This window comes from Nannobrachium achirus (genome assembly GCF_963921795.1).
Source record: "Nannobrachium achirus genome assembly, chromosome: 14".
Taxonomy (NCBI): domain Eukaryota; kingdom Metazoa; phylum Chordata; class Actinopteri; order Myctophiformes; family Myctophidae; genus Nannobrachium; species Nannobrachium achirus.
In genome coordinates, this window is record NC_137821.1 from 6,446,664 (window position 1) to 6,469,260 (window position 22,597).

The 22,597-nt window shown below is 45.4% G+C and overlaps 1 protein-coding gene across 1 annotated transcript in view; it reads right to left on the reverse strand.

Annotated features, from left to right (window-relative positions):
- Window positions 1-5,706: 5,706 nt before the first annotated feature.
- Window positions 5,707-22,597, reverse strand: part of adam19a (ADAM metallopeptidase domain 19a) — a gene marked incomplete at its 5' end in the record, with an annotated part of 205,143 nt that continues 188,252 nt past the window's right edge. The window contains 6 exons of the mRNA XM_080742331.1: window positions 5,707-5,765; window positions 6,637-6,833; window positions 8,384-8,671; window positions 9,370-9,472; window positions 13,461-13,605; window positions 16,506-16,614. Coding sequence (XP_080598457.1) covers window positions 5,723-5,765; window positions 6,637-6,833; window positions 8,384-8,671; window positions 9,370-9,472; window positions 13,461-13,605; window positions 16,506-16,614 — 885 coding nt within the window. The 3' untranslated portion in view covers window positions 5,707-5,722. The remainder of the gene's footprint in view (window positions 5,766-6,636; window positions 6,834-8,383; window positions 8,672-9,369; window positions 9,473-13,460; window positions 13,606-16,505; window positions 16,615-22,597) is intronic.

The following is a 22,597-nucleotide window of genomic DNA, read 5'->3' on the forward strand; positions in this document are numbered from 1 at the left end:
CATCTTGAAAATGAAGCCTTTTCTGGAAGGTGTCTTTTCGTACATCTTTAGTATGTTCTCAAGCATGTCCAGAGGTACCAGAATCAGTTGAAAAAGCATTTTGAAACATTTTTTCCATTCGAGATATAGCCATTTTAAGCTCCCCGCAACCATCTGGGACGCCATCTTGAAAATGGCGGCTTTCGGGGAAGTAGATTTTGGTAGATTTTGAGTATGTTATTTAGCATGCCCAATGCTACCAGAATCCATTGAAAAACCTTTTGTATCAATTTTTTTGGGGTTAGGCCACATTTCCTCTTAGAATGACTCACCTACCCCTTGAGTTAATGTCCAAGAGTCCTAGGGCAAGACTCTGAACCCCTAATTGCTCCCGGTGAGCAGGTTGGTGCCATGCATGGTTTCCTCCGCCACCGGTGTATGAATGTGTGCTTGAATGGGTGAATGTAATGCACAATCTATGTAAAGCGCTTTGGATAAAAGCGCTATATAAATGCACCATTTACCATTTACGACTGCAGAAAAATGGACATTATCTCGGATTCTTTTCCCATGTCGTGTGTTTGGTCAAAACTGACTGAAAAAAAGGTAGCCAAATGCCTCGTCATCTAATTAGTGAGGCATGTGAATGGATTATCGAGATTCCCACTGTCCCAACCTGCTTGCTATCTAGCGAAACCACAGCCAAGGGAACGGGCGTGGCAGAATCATCGTGTTTTACCAGCTTATTGTTAAATCGCTTTGGATTAAAAGCGTCTGCTAAATGCCTAAATTGTAAATTGTAATCAGCCAATGAACATCAAAGCAATATTATACATTCCATATAGGGTTGGACCACACATGGACATAATGACGTTATCAACTTGCAACGGGTGTTGTCCCTATTGAGCGAAAGATGTAAGCCATTTACCATGAGAGGGAGTGGGTTGTTGGCTGATTTACCACTGTTTCAGTGTTCCCACGACCCTCGAATGGTAAATTGCTTTTCTACCACTTCTACCATATAAATTAAAGATGTTGTAACTTGCAAGGTTATTGGAAATGTTACAACTGCAACACAACAGTTGGCGGGGTCCATCAAGGTTGTTGACTGATTTACCACTGTTTTAAGCCAATCAGAAGCCAGTATCTGAACATGTGACCACAAAAAGTGGTAGAATAACTATTTCTATATAATAAATAAGAATTATAATGTATTAAGGCTAATTAGCCATGGATCCTTTTGAAGACTTACGTTCAACTCTGAAGGCTTTTTTTTTATTGAAGAGCATTTGATCAGGACACACCCCCGGGTGTTTAGGCCACACCTCTTTGGCACATTGACACAAAAACGGTAAAAGACACTGAACAAACACACGCTGTAAACAAACAACAACGATTAGAACAAGGCGGGGTCTGACGATGGCTTCTCTGTGGACCTGTGATGTCACAGATCCATGATATTAGGGGTGCCACAATACTGAACCGAACCGGTATACCGAACCGAATGTCCCATACCCAATGAACCGAATGTCTTTATTTTTTGGGGCGTGGCCAAATAAAAACATCATTTCAACTCTTTCTGTACACGTTTTTGGAGAAAATCTTCCTCCTAGTATAATCATAATAACTGATTATATCATGTTTTAGGGGGGAAACAAACGTTTGCACCCCATCTTTAAAATTAACTGAACATTTTGGATTCTTTATTTTTTCATTTTCAATTTTTACTGTACCGAAACCGTAACCGAAACCGTGAGCCAAAAACCGTGAGCCAAAAACCGAGATACTAACCAAATCGTGGGCTGACTGAACCGTTGCACCCCTAAGTCAGACATCCATGACATCGTCATCAAGGGATCGATCAAATCAATCAAACTATTCATCTCCATATTTGGGCAACATTTCCGGAGTCTGACCTCCATTGTCTTCCAGTATATATTTTTTATCAATTTAAAACAAATTCAAAAACAAGAAAAACTTTAAATATGTGGAAAATATTCAGGGATTTTCTTCCTTGTCCGACTGACAGCGTGCACGAAAAACACGTGGCACTGATCTGTCAAGTGGTTTGTGAGATCATCACGCACGCACGCACGCACGCACGCACGCACGCACGCACGCACGCACGCACGCACGCACGCACGCACGCACGCACGCACGCACGCACGCACGCACGCACGCACGCACGCACGCACGCACGCACGCACGCACGCACGCACGCACGCACGCACGCACGCACGCACGCACGCACGCACGCACGCACGCACGCACGCACGCACGCACGCACGCACGCACGCACGCACGCACACACACACACACACACACACACACACACACACACACACACACACACACACACACACACACACACACACACACACACACACACACACACACACACACACACACACACACACACACACACACACACACACACACACACACACACACACACACACACACACACACCCTCTCCTAGACCAGTGTTTCTCAACCACTGTGCCTGGGGACCTTTGGTGTGCCCCTGAGAAGGGTCAAGTGTGCCCCTTGAAACTGCTTGAAAGCCAGCATTTTATTTATCATTTTAAAAATGATTTGAACTAGTGAAAACAGCCGATCTACAAGCACACAACGCCTCGCGGTGCGAGGCGCTGTGTGCTTGTAGATCTGCTGTTTTCACTACTGTTGTTTGTACGTTTCTTCGCAAAGCAAAGCCCTGCTTCATCATACAAGGCTGTATGATGAAGCAGGGCTTTGCTTTGCGAAGAAACGTACAAATTTGAAACTTGGAGATACAAGGTTTCTTCCCGACAGTGACGATATTTACACCCCCGTATTATGTTGGTGTGCCCATGGATTCTTGGGACATGAAAAGTGTGCCCATGCAGAAAAAAGGTTGAGAAACACTGTCCTGGACGGCTCTCCCATAGGCGTCGCGCCATGTAAAAACAAGACAAGCAAATACTGTAAACACAACAAGAATAATTACTATAAAAAGGTTCAATAAAAGTACAAAAAACACCTGACCCACAGTGTCATCACGTCATGTGACCACAGTGTCATCATGTCATGTGACCGCGTGTTTTTTCTTTCTTGAGTTAAGACTCGCCTCACGGAAACGCGAGGACTTCCAGGAGTGGTTGAAATCCTTGCCAGACACATGGAGGGTGGATAAAATCTGAGACGCAAAGACGATCTTAAAATTAATTTGTACTTGAGAAAAGCCGGCATTTGCACAATGCACAGCTATTAATTTGTCACTACAGTGCTCAAAATAAACTGTGCTAAAAAAGAAAACAAAAAGAAACTTACTTTGTACTGTGCTCAAAAAATGGAAAACTTTGTAACTTTGCTAAAGAGAAAAACTTACTGAGAAAGCTATTAATTTGTCACTACTGTGCTCAAAATAAGAACTCTTACTGATTATCAGTTAAATTGTTATAGTTTGGATATGGCTTTGGGCGTATTATGCTGCGTGTATTATTGTAATGGATCAGTAGGTAGTAGGTACTTTGCATTTGAGCGAGCAGCACTAACGTTCATGCGCACTTTCATACTTAAGATTATCGAGAGGAGGCGGGTCTTAACTCAATCCTGGTGGGTTTAGGAAACACGCCACATGTAACCACAGTGTCATCATGTCACGTGACAGCGTCCCCCCCCCCCTCCCCCCAGTCTTCAAGGCCTCAGTGCAACGACAACAAGGTGGTTGTCATGGTGATGTCGGCGTCGTGCGCTGGGAGGGCGGAGTCAAGGTGGAGGTCGTTTTAGATCAGTGGTTCTCAACCTGTGGGTCGGGACCCCCAGCAGGGTTCCACAGATGATTGTGCAACAAGTAAGGGTGCCTCTGTGAGGTCAAAACAGCGGTGTGGTTGGTCTCAGGACGTTGTGTAAACACAATCCAATAAAAAAATACTAACTTTGAAGCTAAAGAAATAACCACACTCGCCTGAGGACAATCCACCGTGTTAGTTATGAGAGTGCCCACACGATCTAGCAACAGGGGCAGCTATCGACTAAAGCAGGGGTATGATAAAAGTCAGATTTAACCCTATATGTGTTTTGGTCTGAATGACTCCTTTGAGGACTTTAATACCTCTAAAATGACCAATTAAACATTGGGCAAATTGTCAAATATTAGAGGCAGAAATTGCGAGGCGTTGTGAGCATGTAGATCTGCTATTTTTACAATGGTACAAAATGTAATGCCTCGACTCTTAGTGCTCGTCAGGGTGGGGGGGGGGGGGGGGGGGGGGCCCAGTTAAAATATGACTATTTTGGGGGTTGCGGCTTAAAAAGGTTGAGAACCACTGATATAGATGGACTGATATTCCATGTTGGCACCGCGATAGCCGTTGTTATCTTCAACATGTTGGCACCGTGACAACACCCAACACCCTCGTACTACAGAGTATAAATGAGGTGTTTTTTTTTTCTTTCCTTCTTCTCTCTCCTGGAGGGTCAACCTGTTCCTCCAACACACTCTCACTTCCCAAAAGGCATATGGTGACTTCTTCTCGGGACATACGCGTCCAAACCTCAAACGTTTCGGCTGGACGCGGAAAACCAGTCATCTGGTGCTGGTCTCCGGGAATGCCAGAAGTGTTTGAGCCACGAGAGGAGCCTAACGAGCGAGCCATAAGGCGAGTGAGTCGATCGTGCCGAGCCTTGCCCGAAGTCCCCTTCAGCCGACTCAGCGAGTTAATGTCCTGATAGGAACAGAATCCCAACTCACATCCCTTCTATAGTCAACGTGTGACTGATAGGGACAGAATGGTAACTCATAGTCAACATCTTGCCGTTTTTGTCCTCCTTTCCGGTCAGACGCTTGACTTTTTGGGGACGTCCGACCCCAAAAGTCACCCTAGCCCTAAATCATAACACCTCTAGAGGTCGCTAATATTCGGACGGTACGTCTCTACAGGAGTTATAAGGGAGAGTCAGAAGGCTCTTGATGGTTGAGCTCCAACGTCCATATTCGGCTCAAAACATACATGTACAAATCAATAAGGTGCTCACCGCTTCGTCGAAACAGCTTTCTATCTACCGATGAGCCCACTCGTCGGCACGTGTTAGTCCATATGTTTCCAATAAATTAATGTTTACTCAAACTTCTCCGAGACTCGCGTTTCCTCGTCGGAATGCTTCCGCCTTCAGAACTACAGAACGTTGGAATACTTCCGCATACAAAAACGTCATGTCCTAGTATGAGCGAATAGCGGCGGCGATCAACGTCACGTGATATGTTCGGCCATTTTTACCCAAGAACAAGGAAAGCGTCGAGACTCTGAGAAGTTTTAGTAAACATTAATTTACTGGAAACATGTGGACTATCACATGCCGACGAGTGGGCTCATCGGTAGATAGAAAGCTGTTTCGATGATGCGGTGAGCACCTTATTCATTCGTACATGTAAGTTTTGAGCCGAATATGGACGTTGGAGCTCAACCATCAAGAGCGTTCTGACTCTCTCCCTTTATAACTCCTGTAGAGACTTACCGTCCGAATATTAGCGACCTCTACAGGTGTTATGAGTATGGCTAAAGTCACCCAGCAGGACTTGGGAGTGAGAATGCCTTGGTTCCCTCTGATGGACTGCTCTGTGCACCACCGTCCCTCCCCCTGCCGAGGTCTCTTTAGTGCAAATAGGCTGTCTGGCTACTCCTCCTCCTCCTCCTCTACTGGGAGGAGGAGGAGAAGAGGAGGAGAAGAGGAGGAGGAGGAGAAGAAGAGAGGAGGTCATTTACGGTGACGAGGCTGTGTTTGGTTTGGCTCCCGGGATCGGCCTGCAGGGGGAGACAAAGACATGTTGTAAACACACTGTTACCACCCCACCGTAGACTTCAACATTTACGGTCCAAGGACCCCTTAGTTGAGAGAGAGTTCAATACATGCTATTCAATACATGCTATTGGTTGGCAGCTTGTCAATCAAGCTAGCCACACCCCTCCTACGGCATGCGCTATTGTATCATCAATTTTAACAGACATGGGACCATAGATTAACTCATCCACTGCCAATTTGAATATGCCGTCTTTCAGGTTTCACCGCCAGAAGTCTCCATAGACTTCCATGTAATTTATAGTGCACGGATCATGCACGCCCATGCACAGATCATGCGTGTGTGCACGCCGTTCACAGCTTTCAAACAAAAGAAATCCGATTGGAAATCCGTTCAGGCATTCATGAGATAGCAGCCATTATGTTTTACATGTTATGTAAACAAAGATGGCTGCCATGTTTGAAAGATGGGGTTGTATGGGGGTGAAACATGCAAAATCACGATTGAAATCATGTTTACTGCATGAAAAACATTCCTTGGGCTAAAAACAGCCCCCACGATACAGCCCCCACGATACTTTTCCTTTATAGTATAGTGTATAGTAAGTGAATGAGACACACACACTTTCAGAAGCTGTAAAAAATTCCCCTAGGGATTTTGCAAATGGAATCATGGAATTTCAGTTTTAGTTATACTCTGAAGTATCCAAAAATATATAGTTTTCAAAATCCCCCGAAAATGTGAACGAACCTTTCATGTTTGGACATATTAAACTGGACTATTATGACAATGTTTATTTAGGTAATACAGTCAAGTTGTAGCATAATACTTTTCTGGTAGCAGCAAGGGGGAACAGCGGGGGTGAAGGTTGGTACCTGGTGACTGTCAGAGGGGGGAAGCTGCCCACTTTGCCCACCGGCTTGGGGCCCACGGCCGGGGGCATCATGACCAGCAGACCACCGCCGCGGGCGGGGGGGTCCCGCGCCGTGGCCCCGCCCCCTCTGACCGGGCTGAGGGGGAGTGGCCTCTGAGGTGGAGACGGAGAGGGCCTGGAGCGCTGCTCTGACACCAGCTACACACACACGCACACACACACGGACGCACGCACGCACGCGCACATGCACACACACGCACACACACACAGACACGCACAGAGAGGGACGGACAAGACAAGACAAATAGATGGTTAGTGAGAGAGACGGACAGGCAATCATCATAGCTTGTATGAACAAAATAAAAAGAAAATAAATTAGAAGCAGTGCTCTTCCGAGCACAGGTCTCCACCAGGCCAGGCGGCCTGTTATAGCGCCACCATGGATGATTTGAAAAGTTTGAAGTGGCATTTCTTCCTCGGCCCAGGATCAATTCACCTTTCATTTCATGCCAAGCTGCATATCCGTTACCATTTAAACCCTCTATAATTGGTAAAACGTACTTATAATATACGTACTTGATAGTCTTTTTTTCACTATCTACCAAATCTCTTTGCCCAAAAATAGCCGATCTACAAGCTCACAACGCGACGCGTTGTGAGCTTGTAGAGCGGTACATTTTTGGCAAACGTTCAGCCCCAGGATAATGGACTTTGATTATCGCGATAATATCGCGATTTCATTTGTCACAATCATCATGATATGACATTTTCATATCGTCTCCATCCCTAGATCAGACCCCTGGCTTGCGTCCCAGTAGCATTGGCCCAACAACATGTGAGTACTTTTTACACCACTGGTGCTAAGCAGAAAACCTTGTATCTCCAAGTTTCAAATTTGCAAAACAAAGCCCTGCTTCATCAGACAAGGCCGTCGCACAAAAGTCGTGAAAACAGCAGATCTACAAGCACACAACGCCTCGCACCTCGAGGCGTTGTGTGCTTGTAGATCGGCTGTTTTCACTAGTTTAAATCATTTTTTAAATTATAAATACAAAACAAACGGTTTTGGACATACAAGGTTTCCACCCGACAACGACGAAATATAACTCATGTAATTGGCCCACTGGCTTGTCACTTTGTCACAAATCTTTGAGTAGCAGCAGCGCTATAGAGAGAGATCTCTCTCTATAGCGCGCAATGAGGGCCTCTACAACTCTTTTTCCCGGGCTGAATCAGGGGCCCAGCACGTCCCTGGGAGGAGCAGTCTTAGTGGGGAGCGGGCGGGGTTGGGTGGGAGGAGCGGTCTTACCTAGTCTGGGATCACTTCACTTTTCGGGTTTGTAAATCCAGTCTGGAGCGGAAACCACAACTTGTCATGTTGTAGTACTCAAAGGACTACAATTTGCCGGAACTATCCACCGGAAACAGTTTTAATCTAAAATATTCGCCTGCGCTCAAGAACATACTTTTAGGTCCTACCTAATAAACTCCTTGATGCGGAGTAGTTTTGCTTTTGAAAAAATCGTTTTGTATGTGCATCTTTTAGTCCAACTGTTAGCGACTGGCAAGACTACACTAGGCTACTCGAGCGTTTTAATAGGGATTGGGGAAACAAACGGAGGGAACCAAATCAAAGCGACGCCGCTTCTTCTAGTGGTTTCCGCGCGTTAGACGGAAACCAAACGGCCTGTTGTGAACGAACACCAGGCTTTCCCCCCGAAAGCCTGGTGAGGCGAGGTCAGTCTTACCAGTGGGGAGCGGGCGGGGTTCAGTGGGAGGGGTTTCCTGGGCGGGGTGAGTCTCTGCGGCTGGGCGGCGGCGACGACAGTGGGAGGGGTCCTGGGCGGCCCGGCGGGGGGCTTGCTGCCCGGCAGCGGCGGGCGGGGCGGGTTGGCCCTGCAGGGGTCCCGCTGGGGCGGCGGGGCGGCACGCAGCGGGCGCACCACGTTGACCGGCTGGGAGGCGGCGGCACCGGCGGCGGTGCCGGGAGGAGGGGCGGGGCGGAGGGGCAACACCTCTTTGCTGCTGTGAGGGAGCTGATGACACAAGAGGAGGGACATCACCTCAACTAAGTGTTGTGATACTCCAGTCAATAGGCTGTGTAACAACCCATTTAGGCCTGGGATTATTGAATGCTTTAACCAGTGAAAAATAGCAGATCTACAAGCTCACAGCGCGGCACCGAGTGCCGCGCTGCGAGCTTGTAGATCTGCTATTTTTCAATAGTTAAAGCATAAAATAATGATACACAATAACGTGTACCCATTCTACACCTCTTTGCTGCCGTGAGGGAGCTGCTTGGATTGATTGATGGAAGAATGTGTTTGCATAGAAAAAGCTACAGTCTCATGTAGGGATGCACCGATATGGAAATTATACCTTTCTGCCTCTATAATATTTGACAATTTGGCCAATGTTTAATTTGTCATTTTAGAGGTATTAAAACGTCCTTAAACTGTCACTTTAGAAATGTGCAGACACACACACAATAGGGCATTCACGAATAGTGATTTTTAGTATTCGGATTATTCGACCTCAAAGTATTCAAATAGTCGAATATTCGACAGGACTGGCCAAACTGTCAAATATTAAGTAAGCAAGAGGCGAACATTGTGAAAATAGCAGATCTACGAATATTTGACTCGGTGAACAACGTCGAATAGTGATTTTGATATTCGAATATTTTGTGAATACCCTAACACACACACACACACACACAGGGCTCTGCACTCACCCCCTTATGGCTGCTGCTGGCTTTGTTGATGGGACCAACCACCTTGAGGTGGAAGGCAGGATTCAAATGACCGTTCTTCTCTTTCTCCACAGAGCTCTCAAGTCTAGAGAGAGAGAGAGAGAGAGAGAGAGAGAGAGAGAGGGAAAGCTTTTATTAATACATTTTTTACAAGCAGGTAATTATTTTATTTCAGGGACAGCCTGTTTGCACGCCCGCTCGCTCCGTTCCACGATTTGTTTTGTCTCTCCGCATCACAGCCTGGAAATGATTCAGTTGACTCCTATTTCAACGTCGTTGCTGATTGGATGTTGTTCCTACGAATCAGAGTAGGGTTAGGGTATAGCTACATCATCAGCCAGCCAATACACGCTGGTGTATTTGTCCCGCCCCGCACCACAGACCAATCGGAAGCCGCGGTGATGTTCCAGCCGCTTTCTATGTCCCGCCTCCCCTTGGAGATAGGAGGCTTTCCAGACTGTGTTGCAGAGAGACAAAACAAATCGTGGAACGGAGCGAGCAGGCTGGCACCCAGGCTACAGTTTGGGCCCCTCCCTCTTTGCCTGGTTAATAAACCAGACTGCACTCAACACCACCCCCTGGCGGCAGTGGTGTTGTAGTGAAGTCTGGCCCTTCACATTAAATAAGCTTTTACCACTAGCCCGATGAAAGGGCTAGCCAATCAGGGCTGCAGGCTTGGGGCACGTGGTGGGTGTTGGCCTGGTTCAGAACCATTCAGTCAATCAGGTGAGTCGGTGTGTATACAAACACATCCCCTCCTCCACTCTAATTACAGACATCAAACAGGTCGTAGTCTTTGATGCTTTCATTGACTAACAAGCTATTGACACTTGTATGGCTCAATCAATTACCAGTTCAATTAAGTTTCATTAAGTTTCAATTAAAGCTCACTCATCCAGTGCATTGTTCTCCTCCAGCCAGAAGGATGACTACAGCCTATAAATAAGCATTCACACTCTGTGTGGGTTTAAATGCTCATAGTGAGCCTATAAGCATTAACATTAGTGGGTTTTATGTGTCACAGACCATAGCCGTGGTGTGTCAAGCCCCATTGGTCAAGCACGCTTGCCCATTCAGGACCAGAGTTTGTCACTTGTCAACTTTTTCTTCAATCTGGTCCTGGAGGCTTGAACATAATCAATACTCTCCATACCTCAGTGCCAAGCTGTAATCTTGGTTTCTGCTCTCCCTCTGCCATGCCTGGGGAGCCCCGGCTGGCTGGCCAGGGGGGGGCAGTATAGAAACCAGGATTACTGCATGTTTTTTGTGAGCGTACCCAGGGCCGGATGTAAGCTCTAGTAGTAGGTGGGGCGAGAGGAAATGCCAGGGGGGCAACCTTTTTAGGGGGTCATAACGCCAGAAATGCATAAAAACCTATGCATTTTGGCACACTTATACCTATAACACAATACAGGTGTTGCCTTTTGTCTGTCCTCTACCCTGAAAATCTATCTATCTATCTATCTAGTGTCATGACACTAGACTAGATACTGAGACTTAGATACTGACACTGATATGACACGAGACTAGATACTGGATGGATAGATCCATCCAGTATCATATCTATCATCCATCTAGTCTCATATCAGTGTATCAATCTATCCAGTATCATATCTATCATCCATCTAGTCTCATATCAGTGTATCAATCTATCCAGTATCATATCTATCATCCATCTAGTCTCATATCAGTGTATCAAACTATCCATCCAGTATCATATTTATCATCTATCTAGTGTCATATCAGTGTATCAATCTATCCATCCAGTATCATATTTATCATCTATAGTATCATATTTATCCCTAGTTCCATCACTTTTAATGCAAAACCCAGCATGATCTGCTTTGTTATATTTATATTTTACCTTATTTAAAACCATTTTTGCTAGTGTATCAATTATTTCATTTTGGATGTTGTGAGATTTGTATTTTGCAAATTCTGGGATGTTTTTGTTAATTTCATTACATTTGGGGTCCTTTGCCAGAGTATTCAACCATTTTTAAGAAGAGTCCTGCAGAGAATTCCAATTCTTGTTCATCATGTGAACTTTCCAGAGTGCCACGAAGTGGGAGTTCATTAACTACAAGGAACTGAACTACTTCTCCTATGATTTTAATGTAGTACCTATTTTTTTCTATTTGGGTTGGCCCTAGGAGATTTTCAATGTAGATTCTCTTTTTATCATTTCAGACCAGGCGTTGGCATTTTTCACGTGACATAGACTAGATTCGTGTTTTGTGAATCCCTTGTCTTTCTCCAATGCAGTTTTCCAATTATTAAACCCTTGTTTGGTGAAAACCAAATCCCTGTCATTATTTCCTCCAAATTTGCGACAAGGAAAACAAAAGCACGCATCTAACTTCACTGAATATTCCAGCCATGGTCTTCCACGGTACCAGCCCGGGCTGAATGCGCGTGCTGTCTTGCCAAAATGACGTTTGGAAACACAAGATTAGCGGGCTGTGATGGTGCTGTTGTGCTCAACCAAGTGCTGTTAGCAGCGGCCACTGCTGCGTCGTGTACGGCGAAGCTTTCAGGCTGTGTTGCGGTGGTTGTGGAACTCAATGGGTCGGGTCGAGGAGCAGCAGGTCTACCTGCGTGCTGCTATCGGCGGCCGCTGCTGCGTTGCGATCGGCGACGCTTTCAGCTTGTGTTGCCGTGCTTGTGGAACTCAATTGGGGGTTAGGGTTTGGGTCGGGTCGAGGAGCAGCTGTACCCCGAGTCGACGACGGCTCGGAGCCTGCCTCTGGACTGACTGGAGCCGTAGCAGCAGTGCTACTCGCGTCGCGAGGTTTAGAAACCAGAAATCGACGCATATTGACCGAAAGAGCCAGATGTTAAAGTGAAACAAGCTGCAAGCACAACTAAAAAACAAACTGTTCCTTCTCTCGATTAGTTCCTTAATGCGCTGGACAAAACTGAAGTTAGTTGGCAACCAGAAGTGGTGCGTGTACTTGTCTGTCGAGACGAGACTGACTGCTGTTCCCTACTACGCATTCAACGCATATCGGGGGCGGAGCTGCTGGCCTGGAACATAATTATTTGTTTTACTTATTTTGAGGTGCAGAGAGGGAGAGAGATGGCATTGGCGATCGGAGTTTTTAAAATGTATATATAATGAAATGGTGTTGGTTTTGGTGGTGCGACAGCTGTAGCATAATATAAAAAAGAAAAGAAAAAAAGAAAGAAATATATACATATTTTATTTTTTCATGCCATCTTGTTTGGTGGGGCAGACAGGGCATTTAGGGGGGCAATGCCCCCCCTTGCCTATGGGGAGATCCGGCCCCGAGCGTACCTACCCTTGGGGACACGGGGAGAACATGCAAACTCCACACAGAAAGGCCCTTTTGCTACCGTGCCCCCTTGTTCAGCTTGTTCTGTTCATCTGTAACTTACCTGTTGTCCTGCTGGTGCGTGTGTCTCTATGAGAGATACCTGTAGCGTACCTGTTGTTCTGTTGTCTCTCTGTGAGAGCTACCTGTAACTTACCTGTTGTTCTGCGTGTTCTTGTCTCTCGGGAGAGTGTAACTTACCTGTTGTTCTGTTGTCTCTCTGTGAGAGCCTCCTATAAGGCTGTAACTTACCTGTTGTCCTGATGCTTCTTGTCTCTATGTGATAGCCTCCTATAAGGCTGTAACTTACCTGTTGTCCTGATGCTTCTTGTCTCTATGTGACAGCCTTCTATAAGGCTGTAACTTACCTGTTGTCCTGATGGTTCTTGTCTCTATGTGAGAGCCTCCTATAAGGCTGTAACTTACCTGTTGTCCTGATGGTTCTTGTCTCTATGTGAGAGCCTCCTATAAGGCTGTAACTTACCTGTTGTTCTGCGTGTTCTTGTCTCTCGGGAGAGTGTAACTTACCTGTTGTTCTGTTGTCTCTCTGTGAGAGCCTCCTATAAGGCTGTAACTTACCTGTTGTCCTGATGGTTCTTGTCTCTCTGTGAGAGCTACCTGTAGCCTACCTGTTGTTCTGTAACTTACCTGTTGTCCTGATGGTTCTTGTCTCTCTGGGAGAGTGTAACTTACCTGTTGTTCTGCTGCTTCTTGTCCCTCTGTGAGAGTGTAACTTACCTGTTGTTCTGCTGCTTCTTGTCTCTCTGGGCGAGCCAGCGGTGGAGGTAGGAGCTCTTGGTCTTCAGGCAGTAGAAGAGCGTCAGCACGGCAGGCAGCACCAGCAGGAAGGTTAGCAGCAGACCCAGGACCACACCCACCTGACCTGAGAGCAGCATGGACACAGTGTTTTACTATACTAGTGAGAACACATGGTCACACACACACACACACACACACACACACACACACACACACACACACACACACACACACACACACACACACACACACACACACACACACACACACACACACACACACACACACACACACACACACACACAGGGACAGTGTTTTTGCGACCGTCAGGTTGCAGTTACTATCAAAACCTCCACCGGCTGTCCGTCCGTCCGTCCGTCCGTCCGTCAGTCTGTCAGTCACACGGCACACTTTTGCCCTTCTCATATCTCCCATCAATTCTCACATGACCCTCTTCTAGCGCCACCATGAGGCCGATTCTTGCAAAACTCATTTTTGGACACTGCTCCTACAAATTTTGCCCTAAAATCACGCAAATCGGTACACACTTGGTCTACACTCATGTCTTCAACATGGTTCTGTCCCGTATAGCGCCACCATCAGGCCGATTGTTTCAAACACATTTTTGGACACTGCTCCTACACATTTTGCCCTAAAATCACGCAAATCGGTACACAATATGTCTACACTCACGTCATGAACATGGATCTGTCCCACATAGCGCCACCCTCAGGATGATTGTTTCAAACACATTTTTGGACACTGCTCCAACACATTTTGCTCTAAAGTCACGATGGGACCTGACGGTCGCTTATCTCCCGATTAGGGAGTCTTACTGGTACTATACTAGTGAGATCACATGGTCACACACACAGGGACAGGGGTGGAAAAGTACTCACATTTCTTACTGAAGTAAAAGTATCAATACTGTAAAGTAGAAATACTCTGTTGCATGTAAAAGTCCAGAATTCAAAACCTACTTGAATAAAAGTACAAAAGTATTGGTAATTTGGTATCAAATCTATACTATAATTTTGCGAATGTCTGTCTGAGTGAGTGTCTGTCTGTCTGTCTGTCTGTCTGTCTGTCTGTCTGTCTGTCTGTCTGTCACAGCGTTTCTCCTCAGTGGCTGGAGCAATTGATCTGAAATCGCATCACCATTAGCATATGAACACACCTGACATAACTGTGAAGCCCGTTTGTCACTTTCACAAATCATATGCTGTATATTAGCATTTTTATGGTGTAACTACTATCTATTCTGCATCTAGCATGAGGCATATCTATTCTGCATCTAGCATGGGGCAACATGTTTAACCAGCTCTGTGTGTGTGTGTGTGTGTGTGTGTGTGTGTGTGTGTGTGTGTGTGTGTGTGTGTGTGTGTGTGTGTGTGTGTGGGTGGGCGGGGGGGGGGGGGGGGGGTGTTGGCTGGCCCTCTTTCAGATGTTGTCATGTAGATCGGTACACAGTATCTCTGTAGCCATTAAACGAAACGGGTATTTCTTACATTGATGCCCCTACATATTATCATGCAAGCACCAGAAAGTTACTTTCCATCCCTCATATACTGTGTGCACAGTGCACACCCCATAACCCACACACTGCACATCATTTCGGAGCTCATATCTTTGAACGGGTAAGGACTAGTAATATTTAAAAGTACCAAAAGGAAAAGTACTAAAATGTTTGCTCCACAGCTCAGCCTTGGTTACTGGCTCATAAAGTGAATATAATTCTGCATCATCTGTCCTGGGAGGTTGCAGCTCCGCAATAAATACAACTTAATACATTTTCTGTCTCTTTTTACAAGATCCTCCTGGGTCCGTCAGAGCTCTGAGATGTGTACGATATGCTGGCTTCAAGGACACACTGTGACTAGAAGATTAGAGAGCTGTGTGTTTACGTGTATGTGTGTGTGTGTGTGTGTGTGTGTGTGTGTGTGTGTGTGTGTGTGTGTGTGTGTGTGTGTGTGTGTGTGTGTGTGTGTGTCTGTGCGTGTGTGTGTGTGTGTGTGTGTGTGTGTGTGTGTGTGTGTGTGTGTCTGTGCGTGTGTGTGTGTGTGTGTGTGTGTGTGTCTGTGCGTGTGTGTGTGTGTGTGTGTGTGTGTGTGTGTGTGTTAGGGCATTCACAAATAGTGATTTTTAGTATTCAAATTATTCGACCTCAAAGTATTCGAATAGTTGAATATTCGACAGGAAATATATATACATTTTTTTTCTTCCAACAAAAATGAACAATTCTCAGTCTAGTAGTGATAGTTGTATTAGCTGGCTCTTCCTCCATCATGACATGGAGTTTGCCGGTTGGCCGATGTTAATTGCTGGACTATAAGCCGCACCTGAATATAAGCCGCACCAGCTAAATTTAGAAAAAAAAACAAATGTTTACATATATAAGCCGCACCTGACTATAAGCCGCAGATGTCCTTCCTGCTTCCCACTAGAGTGCCGTTAGCTGTAATAATCTATATATAAATCCTTGTTAAAGACAATTGTAAAACTAACTAACTGGCCGTTAGCTGTAAAGATCTCTATATAAGCCGCACCTTTGTATAAGCCACAGGGTTCAAAACATGGGAAAAAAGCTGCGGCTTATAGTCCGGCAATTCCGGGTAATTAGTTCCGGGAGACAAAACGTGACGCATGACATCAGTATAGAGCATTAACCAATTCATCCACCAGGGGCATTGACAACTCATTCTAATGACTTCCTATCTAGCCAAGCTGTATAAACCATGAAGAAATAATATTTATTTAAAAAAAAGAGCGAAATAAAAAAATTAAAAAAGAATGTATTCGACTTCGGTGAAGAACGTTGAGTAGCAACTTTGATATTCAAATATTCGAATATTCAGTGAATGCCCTAGTGCGTGCATGCATGCATGTGTGTGTGTGTGTGTGTGTGTGTGTGTGTGTGTGTGTGTGTGTGTGTGTGTGTGTGTCACTGTGGTACTGCACAGGTCCACTGTCCACACTGCCTCCCAGGGTGTGTGTGTGTGTAGGTGTGTGTGTGTGTGTACTCACTGTGGTACTGCACGGGTCCACTGTCCACGCTGCCTCCCAGGCCAGGCTGGTCACAGAACGGAGGAGCCCAGCCTCCGTTACAGTGACAGTTCCTGTTGCTGTTACACACCTGCACAGAACACACACACACACACACACACACACACACACACACACACACACACACACACACACACACACACACACACACACACACAGTGTCAAAAGGGAGACCAGTAAGACCGTAGGTCGCTTATCTCCACAAATAGGGCAAAAATGTGTTTTTCCAAAATCTTCCTGCTCCATGTTGATGACATGAGTGTAGACATGCTGTGTAGTGATTTTCGTGATTTTAGGGCAAAATCTGTAGGAGCAGTGTCCAAAAATGTGTTTTTAAAAATGGGCCTGAAGGTGGCGCTATATGGGATAGATTCATGTTGATGGGATGAGTGTAGACATACTGTGTAGCGATTTGCGTGATTTTAGGGCAAAAACTGTAGGAGCAGTGTCCAAAAATGTGTTTTAAAAATCGGCCTGAAGGTGGCGCTAGAAGAGGGCCATGTGAGAAATGAGGGGTGGGGTCTCCGCGTTGCCTTGGCGGACGAATAGGTACCGGCCCCGGCTCTCCCGGACGCTCCTAGCCCGAGTTACGGCATTTTATGTGAGCTGCAGTGGAGGGGGTCCTCCACTGGGGGCGCCACCACTTTTGCATCCGTTCTGGAGCACCAGGAGTGGGTGGTCCCCAGGAATTCCCCGTGAGCAGCCCCGTTGGGGTGGTCATTTGGTCATTTTTGCACATTTGGTCATTTTTTACACCTGGGGGTCCCCCAGGGACCTGGGGGTCCCTGAAGCTCCGGGGGTCCTTGGAGGTTGTAGATTGGCAGGTAAGGAGTGTGTGTGCAAAATTTGGCATGGATGGGGGCAACGGTTGTGGAGATATGAGCAGGGCAAAAGTGTGACGTGTGACGTGTGACGTGTGACGTGTGACGGAGAGACAGACAGACAGCCGGTGGAGGTTTTGGTAGTAAATGCGACCTACGGTCGCGATCAAAGGGGGCTTGAGCCCCTGCCCTTTTACCCGTCTGTAAAAAGTGCCCTCTCCAGACCATGAATGCAGTTTTTACCATATGGTGAAAGAATTGCAAATGCCCTATTTCCATAGCCTAGTTCCAGACCCTGAATCGCTAGCCATACCCCTTTAAATTTTTGTTTTGGCGATTCAGGGGTCTAGAATTGCTCTCATTGAAGACTCTTTCCTCGTTCGAAAATCCGTACGGCGAATCAGCGTCGTGAATCAGCGTCTTGTGATCAGCGTGGGTGGGGATTTCCCAGAACTCATGTGCAATTCGCCGCCGCCAGACGGGACCGCACACATCGCATCGCGGTAAAATGCGGTAAATTGGGTAAAATGCGATCGTATCGATCTCGCTATGAAACATCAGTAGCAGACATGTTATGTTGTGTTTGATTACTAATTTGTTGTGCTCCTATTCCTGCTGTTTGTTTGGAGTGCATCTCTCCACTCCGACATGTCTCCTTTCCGACATGTCTCCATTCCGACACTAACCCTATCTCTAACCCTAACCCTAAATCTAACCCCTATGGGAGTGTCGCCACTCCGACAATAAGAAGTCAATTTCGGAGTGGCGACATGTCGGAATGGAGAGAGCCTCCCGTTTCTTTGGTTAGCAAGCAACAGGCTAGCCACGAGCCAGCCACACATAACAACACTACGTGTTGGTCAGACGGTGAACCAATCGCAGAAGACTGCCTCTTTGGCAACGCCCATCCCAGCAATCGCCCTGGGTGGGAGCGACCTCAGACTGAATAATGGAGTGAAACGGGCTGAGTGTCAGGCACTCTTTCCATGCCTGAAGGCAGCATTCAAGAGAATTGCTTGGTCCAAACTCTCCTGAACTTATGTTGAAAGAATTGTCCTCTCTGTGTAGAAATCCATGCCGTTACGCCACATCTCCAGTATTCACTTGATTTTGCTTAGTTCAGTGTGATATCAAGCACCAAAAATAGCCGACCTCCAATCTTGGAGGACGGCTATTTTGGATATTTTCCACCAAAAGGCCCTTTTATAAATGTCAGCCCCTGCCTCTCTATCATTCTCTGCACGTCCCTGACACACACACACACACACACTCAGATTCTCAGAGCATTGTCGTACAGTAATCGCGTCTGGAGGAAATGTCAGACACATTTGTGGAGCTAATTGCTCGTCTTAACCCACTCAGAATGGGTACACATTATTACTTACTTACTACTTAATCCTCTTCGTGCTAGGTAGCACATAAGGTCTTCACCAACACATTGTACACATTATAGTGTATCATCATAGTGCCGCGCTGCAAGCTTAGAGATTTGCTATTTTTGAAAAATCTTGAAAATTTGAATTTTGACCCCATTCTATAAGTGTCTTTTGAAAAATGAAAAAAAAAAACATCTTTCTATGTCAGCAATCTGGCCAGCCATTGTCAAAGAAAAGGTCCTTTTCACTCGACTGGAGCTCAGTTAGTCTGTTCTTGAGAGACTACTATGTCAATGGTTCTCATACTTTTTTCATGTGAAGGACCCCCAAAATGATATTTATTTGGCCACGGACCCCCTCTCAAAATATCTAGTTCCAGGGACCCCCAGAAGCGAAATTTGAGTTAAAAACGTTCGCTTTAAAAATACATAGGTATATTCAAAGATTTGCACACATTTTTTCAAAAATAGCAGATCTACAAGCTTGTAGATCTGCTATTTTTCACTGGTTAAAGCATTCAATAATGCTAGGCCTAAATGGGTTAAAGGACAACTCAACACTAAATAACGTCTAGGCTCGTTCTCCTACTTTCTATCGATCCCAAATGACTGTCCATGGAGTCTATTAGGTAGAAATGTCGTCCAGTTTCCCCCAGCTGAACCCAGCCCTCCTAGCATGGAGCCCATAAGTCTACCCAAAATTAAGTTGTTTTTTCCTATTGAGTACTCATGCCATGGAGTTCTGTAATTTTTGAGCGGTGGTAAACCGCTCCATAGCATAGAGTGGCTGTGCGTGTGTCTGTAGCCACTTTTCCTCAGCATTTTGCCATAGCAATGTGTTTTCCTCAGCGTTTTGCCATAGCAATATGTGTGTGTGTAGCCATATTATATCACCAATTACATCCTAGACCTATATCCTAGTCCTTTTCCTCAGCGTTTTGCCATAGCAATGTGTTTTCCTCAGCGTTTGCCATAGCAATGTGTGTGTGTGTAGCCGTATTACATCACCAATTACCAATTGAAGACATTATGCATGCACAACCACTGCTCACTTCACATTGGGTGTGATTTTTTTTTGTTTTTGTATTTGTCGCAAAATGTATTGCTATTTACCCCCATTGATTCCCCGGAATCAAAAGAAATCATATCATTTTTGGGGTGAACTACTCCGTTAAGTAGTAATATGCTTATGAAATGCTGGGGTCTGCTGGGGAAACTGGACGACAGGGGCATCTCTGCCTATTAGACCCCATGGACAGTTATTTGGGATGGATATAAGTAGGAAAACAAGCCTAGATGTTATTTAGAGCAAAGTTGTCCTTTCAAGGCAGACATGTTGGCTCCCACAATGTTCTAATGTTTCCTCCTAACAGCTTGAGCAGCTTGTAGATCGGCTATTTCAACTACAGTGTACGTTGGTGTGACGGAGTAGGGCATTCATTTAGATAAAATCAAACCAAGTTTGAAGTGAGTAGTTGTGGTGGTGGTGCGTGTGTGTGTGCGCGCGTGTCTGTGTGTGTTTAGCAGTTCATTTCAGGGTCACGTGCGTGCGTGCATGCATGTGTGTGCGTGTGTGTAGTGACACAACAGCGCCACTTGGTCACCAGCGGTATTGCAGCTCATGCTACGGACCAACATGGCCACGGACAAAGTCACTCTGAGGAGACGGTGTGACCACCGCTCAAAAGGTTCAAATACGAGACAAATTCCAGACAGTATATCGTCACTGTCGGGCAGAAACCTTGTATCTCCAAGTTTCAAATGTGAACGTTTTATTCGCAAAGCAAAGTCCTGCTTTCGTTATACAAGGCAGTCGCACAAAAGTAGTGAAAACAGCAGATCACACAACGCCTCGCAGTGCGAGGCGTTGTGTGCTTGTAGATCAGCTGTTTTCACTAGTTTAACTCAATTTTAAAATGATAAATACAAAACAAACGGTTTTGGACATACAAGGTTTCCACCCGATAACGATGATATGACATGTGGCCCTCTGGAGTGTGTGTGGAAATATAGTGTCCCTCTCCATCATCAATGTTGCCCACCAATGATAGACCTGCTGCAGAGTACTGTAGGTGAAATGGAAGTGAGATGGAAGTGGGGGAGGCAGCACGACTACTGTGTTTTCTACTCATTGCTTTGGAATGCAACAAATACCAAAAGATATTATAGAACTCAAGTCTCCATGGTGTGAGTAATCAATAGAAAAAAAGTCATTTGAACTACTCCACTTTGTTGTAGCAGAAAAACACAGCAGATGTCCTGCCTTCCCCCACTTCCATCTCAGCTAGAATCTACAGTGGGTTCTAGACGGTCAAAGAGACACTGCCCTCAGTGCCCTCACACAGGGGCGTCAATTCGGTATGGCAGGGGTATGCAGCTGCCATTCCCTGGGTTCACGGGGGAAAATAAAAGTTACCTTTAAATATAAATCCACAAATGTCTCTTTGTCTATCTGTATTATGTTCTTAAATTACAGTAAAATAACTACAAAATGTTACAAAATGGTCACTTTAACAAGGTATTGTGGCACGTGCCAAGTTTAGCTGCACTTGAACAACCATTCCAGGCTGCCATATCCAGCCCAAGAAACCGTAGAAACGGGGGGAAATAGATTGTACTTCTTAAGGTATGGCAACATGACTGGTGTCTTGCACGCGTGCCTTCGACACCAGTCATGTCATACCTTAGCTTTTTCTGAACTGACGCCACTGCCCTCAAGCCGCCCACATTTAGAACAAACATTCTACTGCTCTGCCACCAAAATGTGTGGAATTGCCCTGACACACCATCCGTTAGGATGGATGTGTAACGCTGGTTTCATTATAACATGTAGGCTATACTGTATATAAATCTATCAGGACCACGGGGGAGTCAATGTAATGTCCCCATCTCTTCTGAACATATTATTGTGTTTGTATTTGTATGCTATGTTGATACATTGAATTGGACATTGCAAGTGTGGTTGCCGTGCCGCGAGTCACACTTACACATGAATTCCGTCTAACCATTTGAATTGTCCCCATTCAAGTCAATGGAGAAAATGAATTCACTAATAAATGAATGGCCATACATGGAGATCTGTCAGTCCATGTCCCTTTTATGCCTATTATATGGAGATCCCTGATGTCATCAATATTAAGCCTGTATATGGGCATACTGTGTCAGTCCTGTGTGATCTATGACGTCAGACATCTATGATGTCAGTCATCTCCATATTTTCCCATTCAAACCAGACTAATGGCCCATTCCCACTGGGCCAGTTAACAGATAAAAAAATCTCTTTCTCCAGATATTTTTCCATTGAAGTGGATGGTAGATACAGATAAAAAAGATATCTGTCACAGATAAAATATATATATATATATATATCTGTGACAGATATATATATATTTTTTTATCTGTATCTACCATCCACTTTAACTCTTTCTCAGCCCCCTTAAATCTGGCTCTAAGTCTCTACTGCCGGATTTTTCACTCATTTTGGGGGACGATTACGCATCGTCTGTAGAGTGTATTGCACACCACACCCATATGACTGGAAAGGCCTGCTCGCGCTCTTTCCGATACATCAAACTAGAAAATCTGTATCTTGTTCTATAGTCTAGTAAATGGCAACTTTATAAAGATTGTTTTGCTATCAAAACAGCCTTTTTGCATAGACATTTTGAGATAAACGACTTCTTAGTATAATAAATAGAATATCTATTCATTCTACTGTGAATATACCAACTTCCATATACGTATGGAAAGATCAATTCGCCCTCTTTACAAATCCGCCAAGTAGTAAGTTGCTATCATTTTCTATTGTTTAGAAATAGGGCTGTTTGTAGGCGATGTAATCACCAAAACAGCTTTCT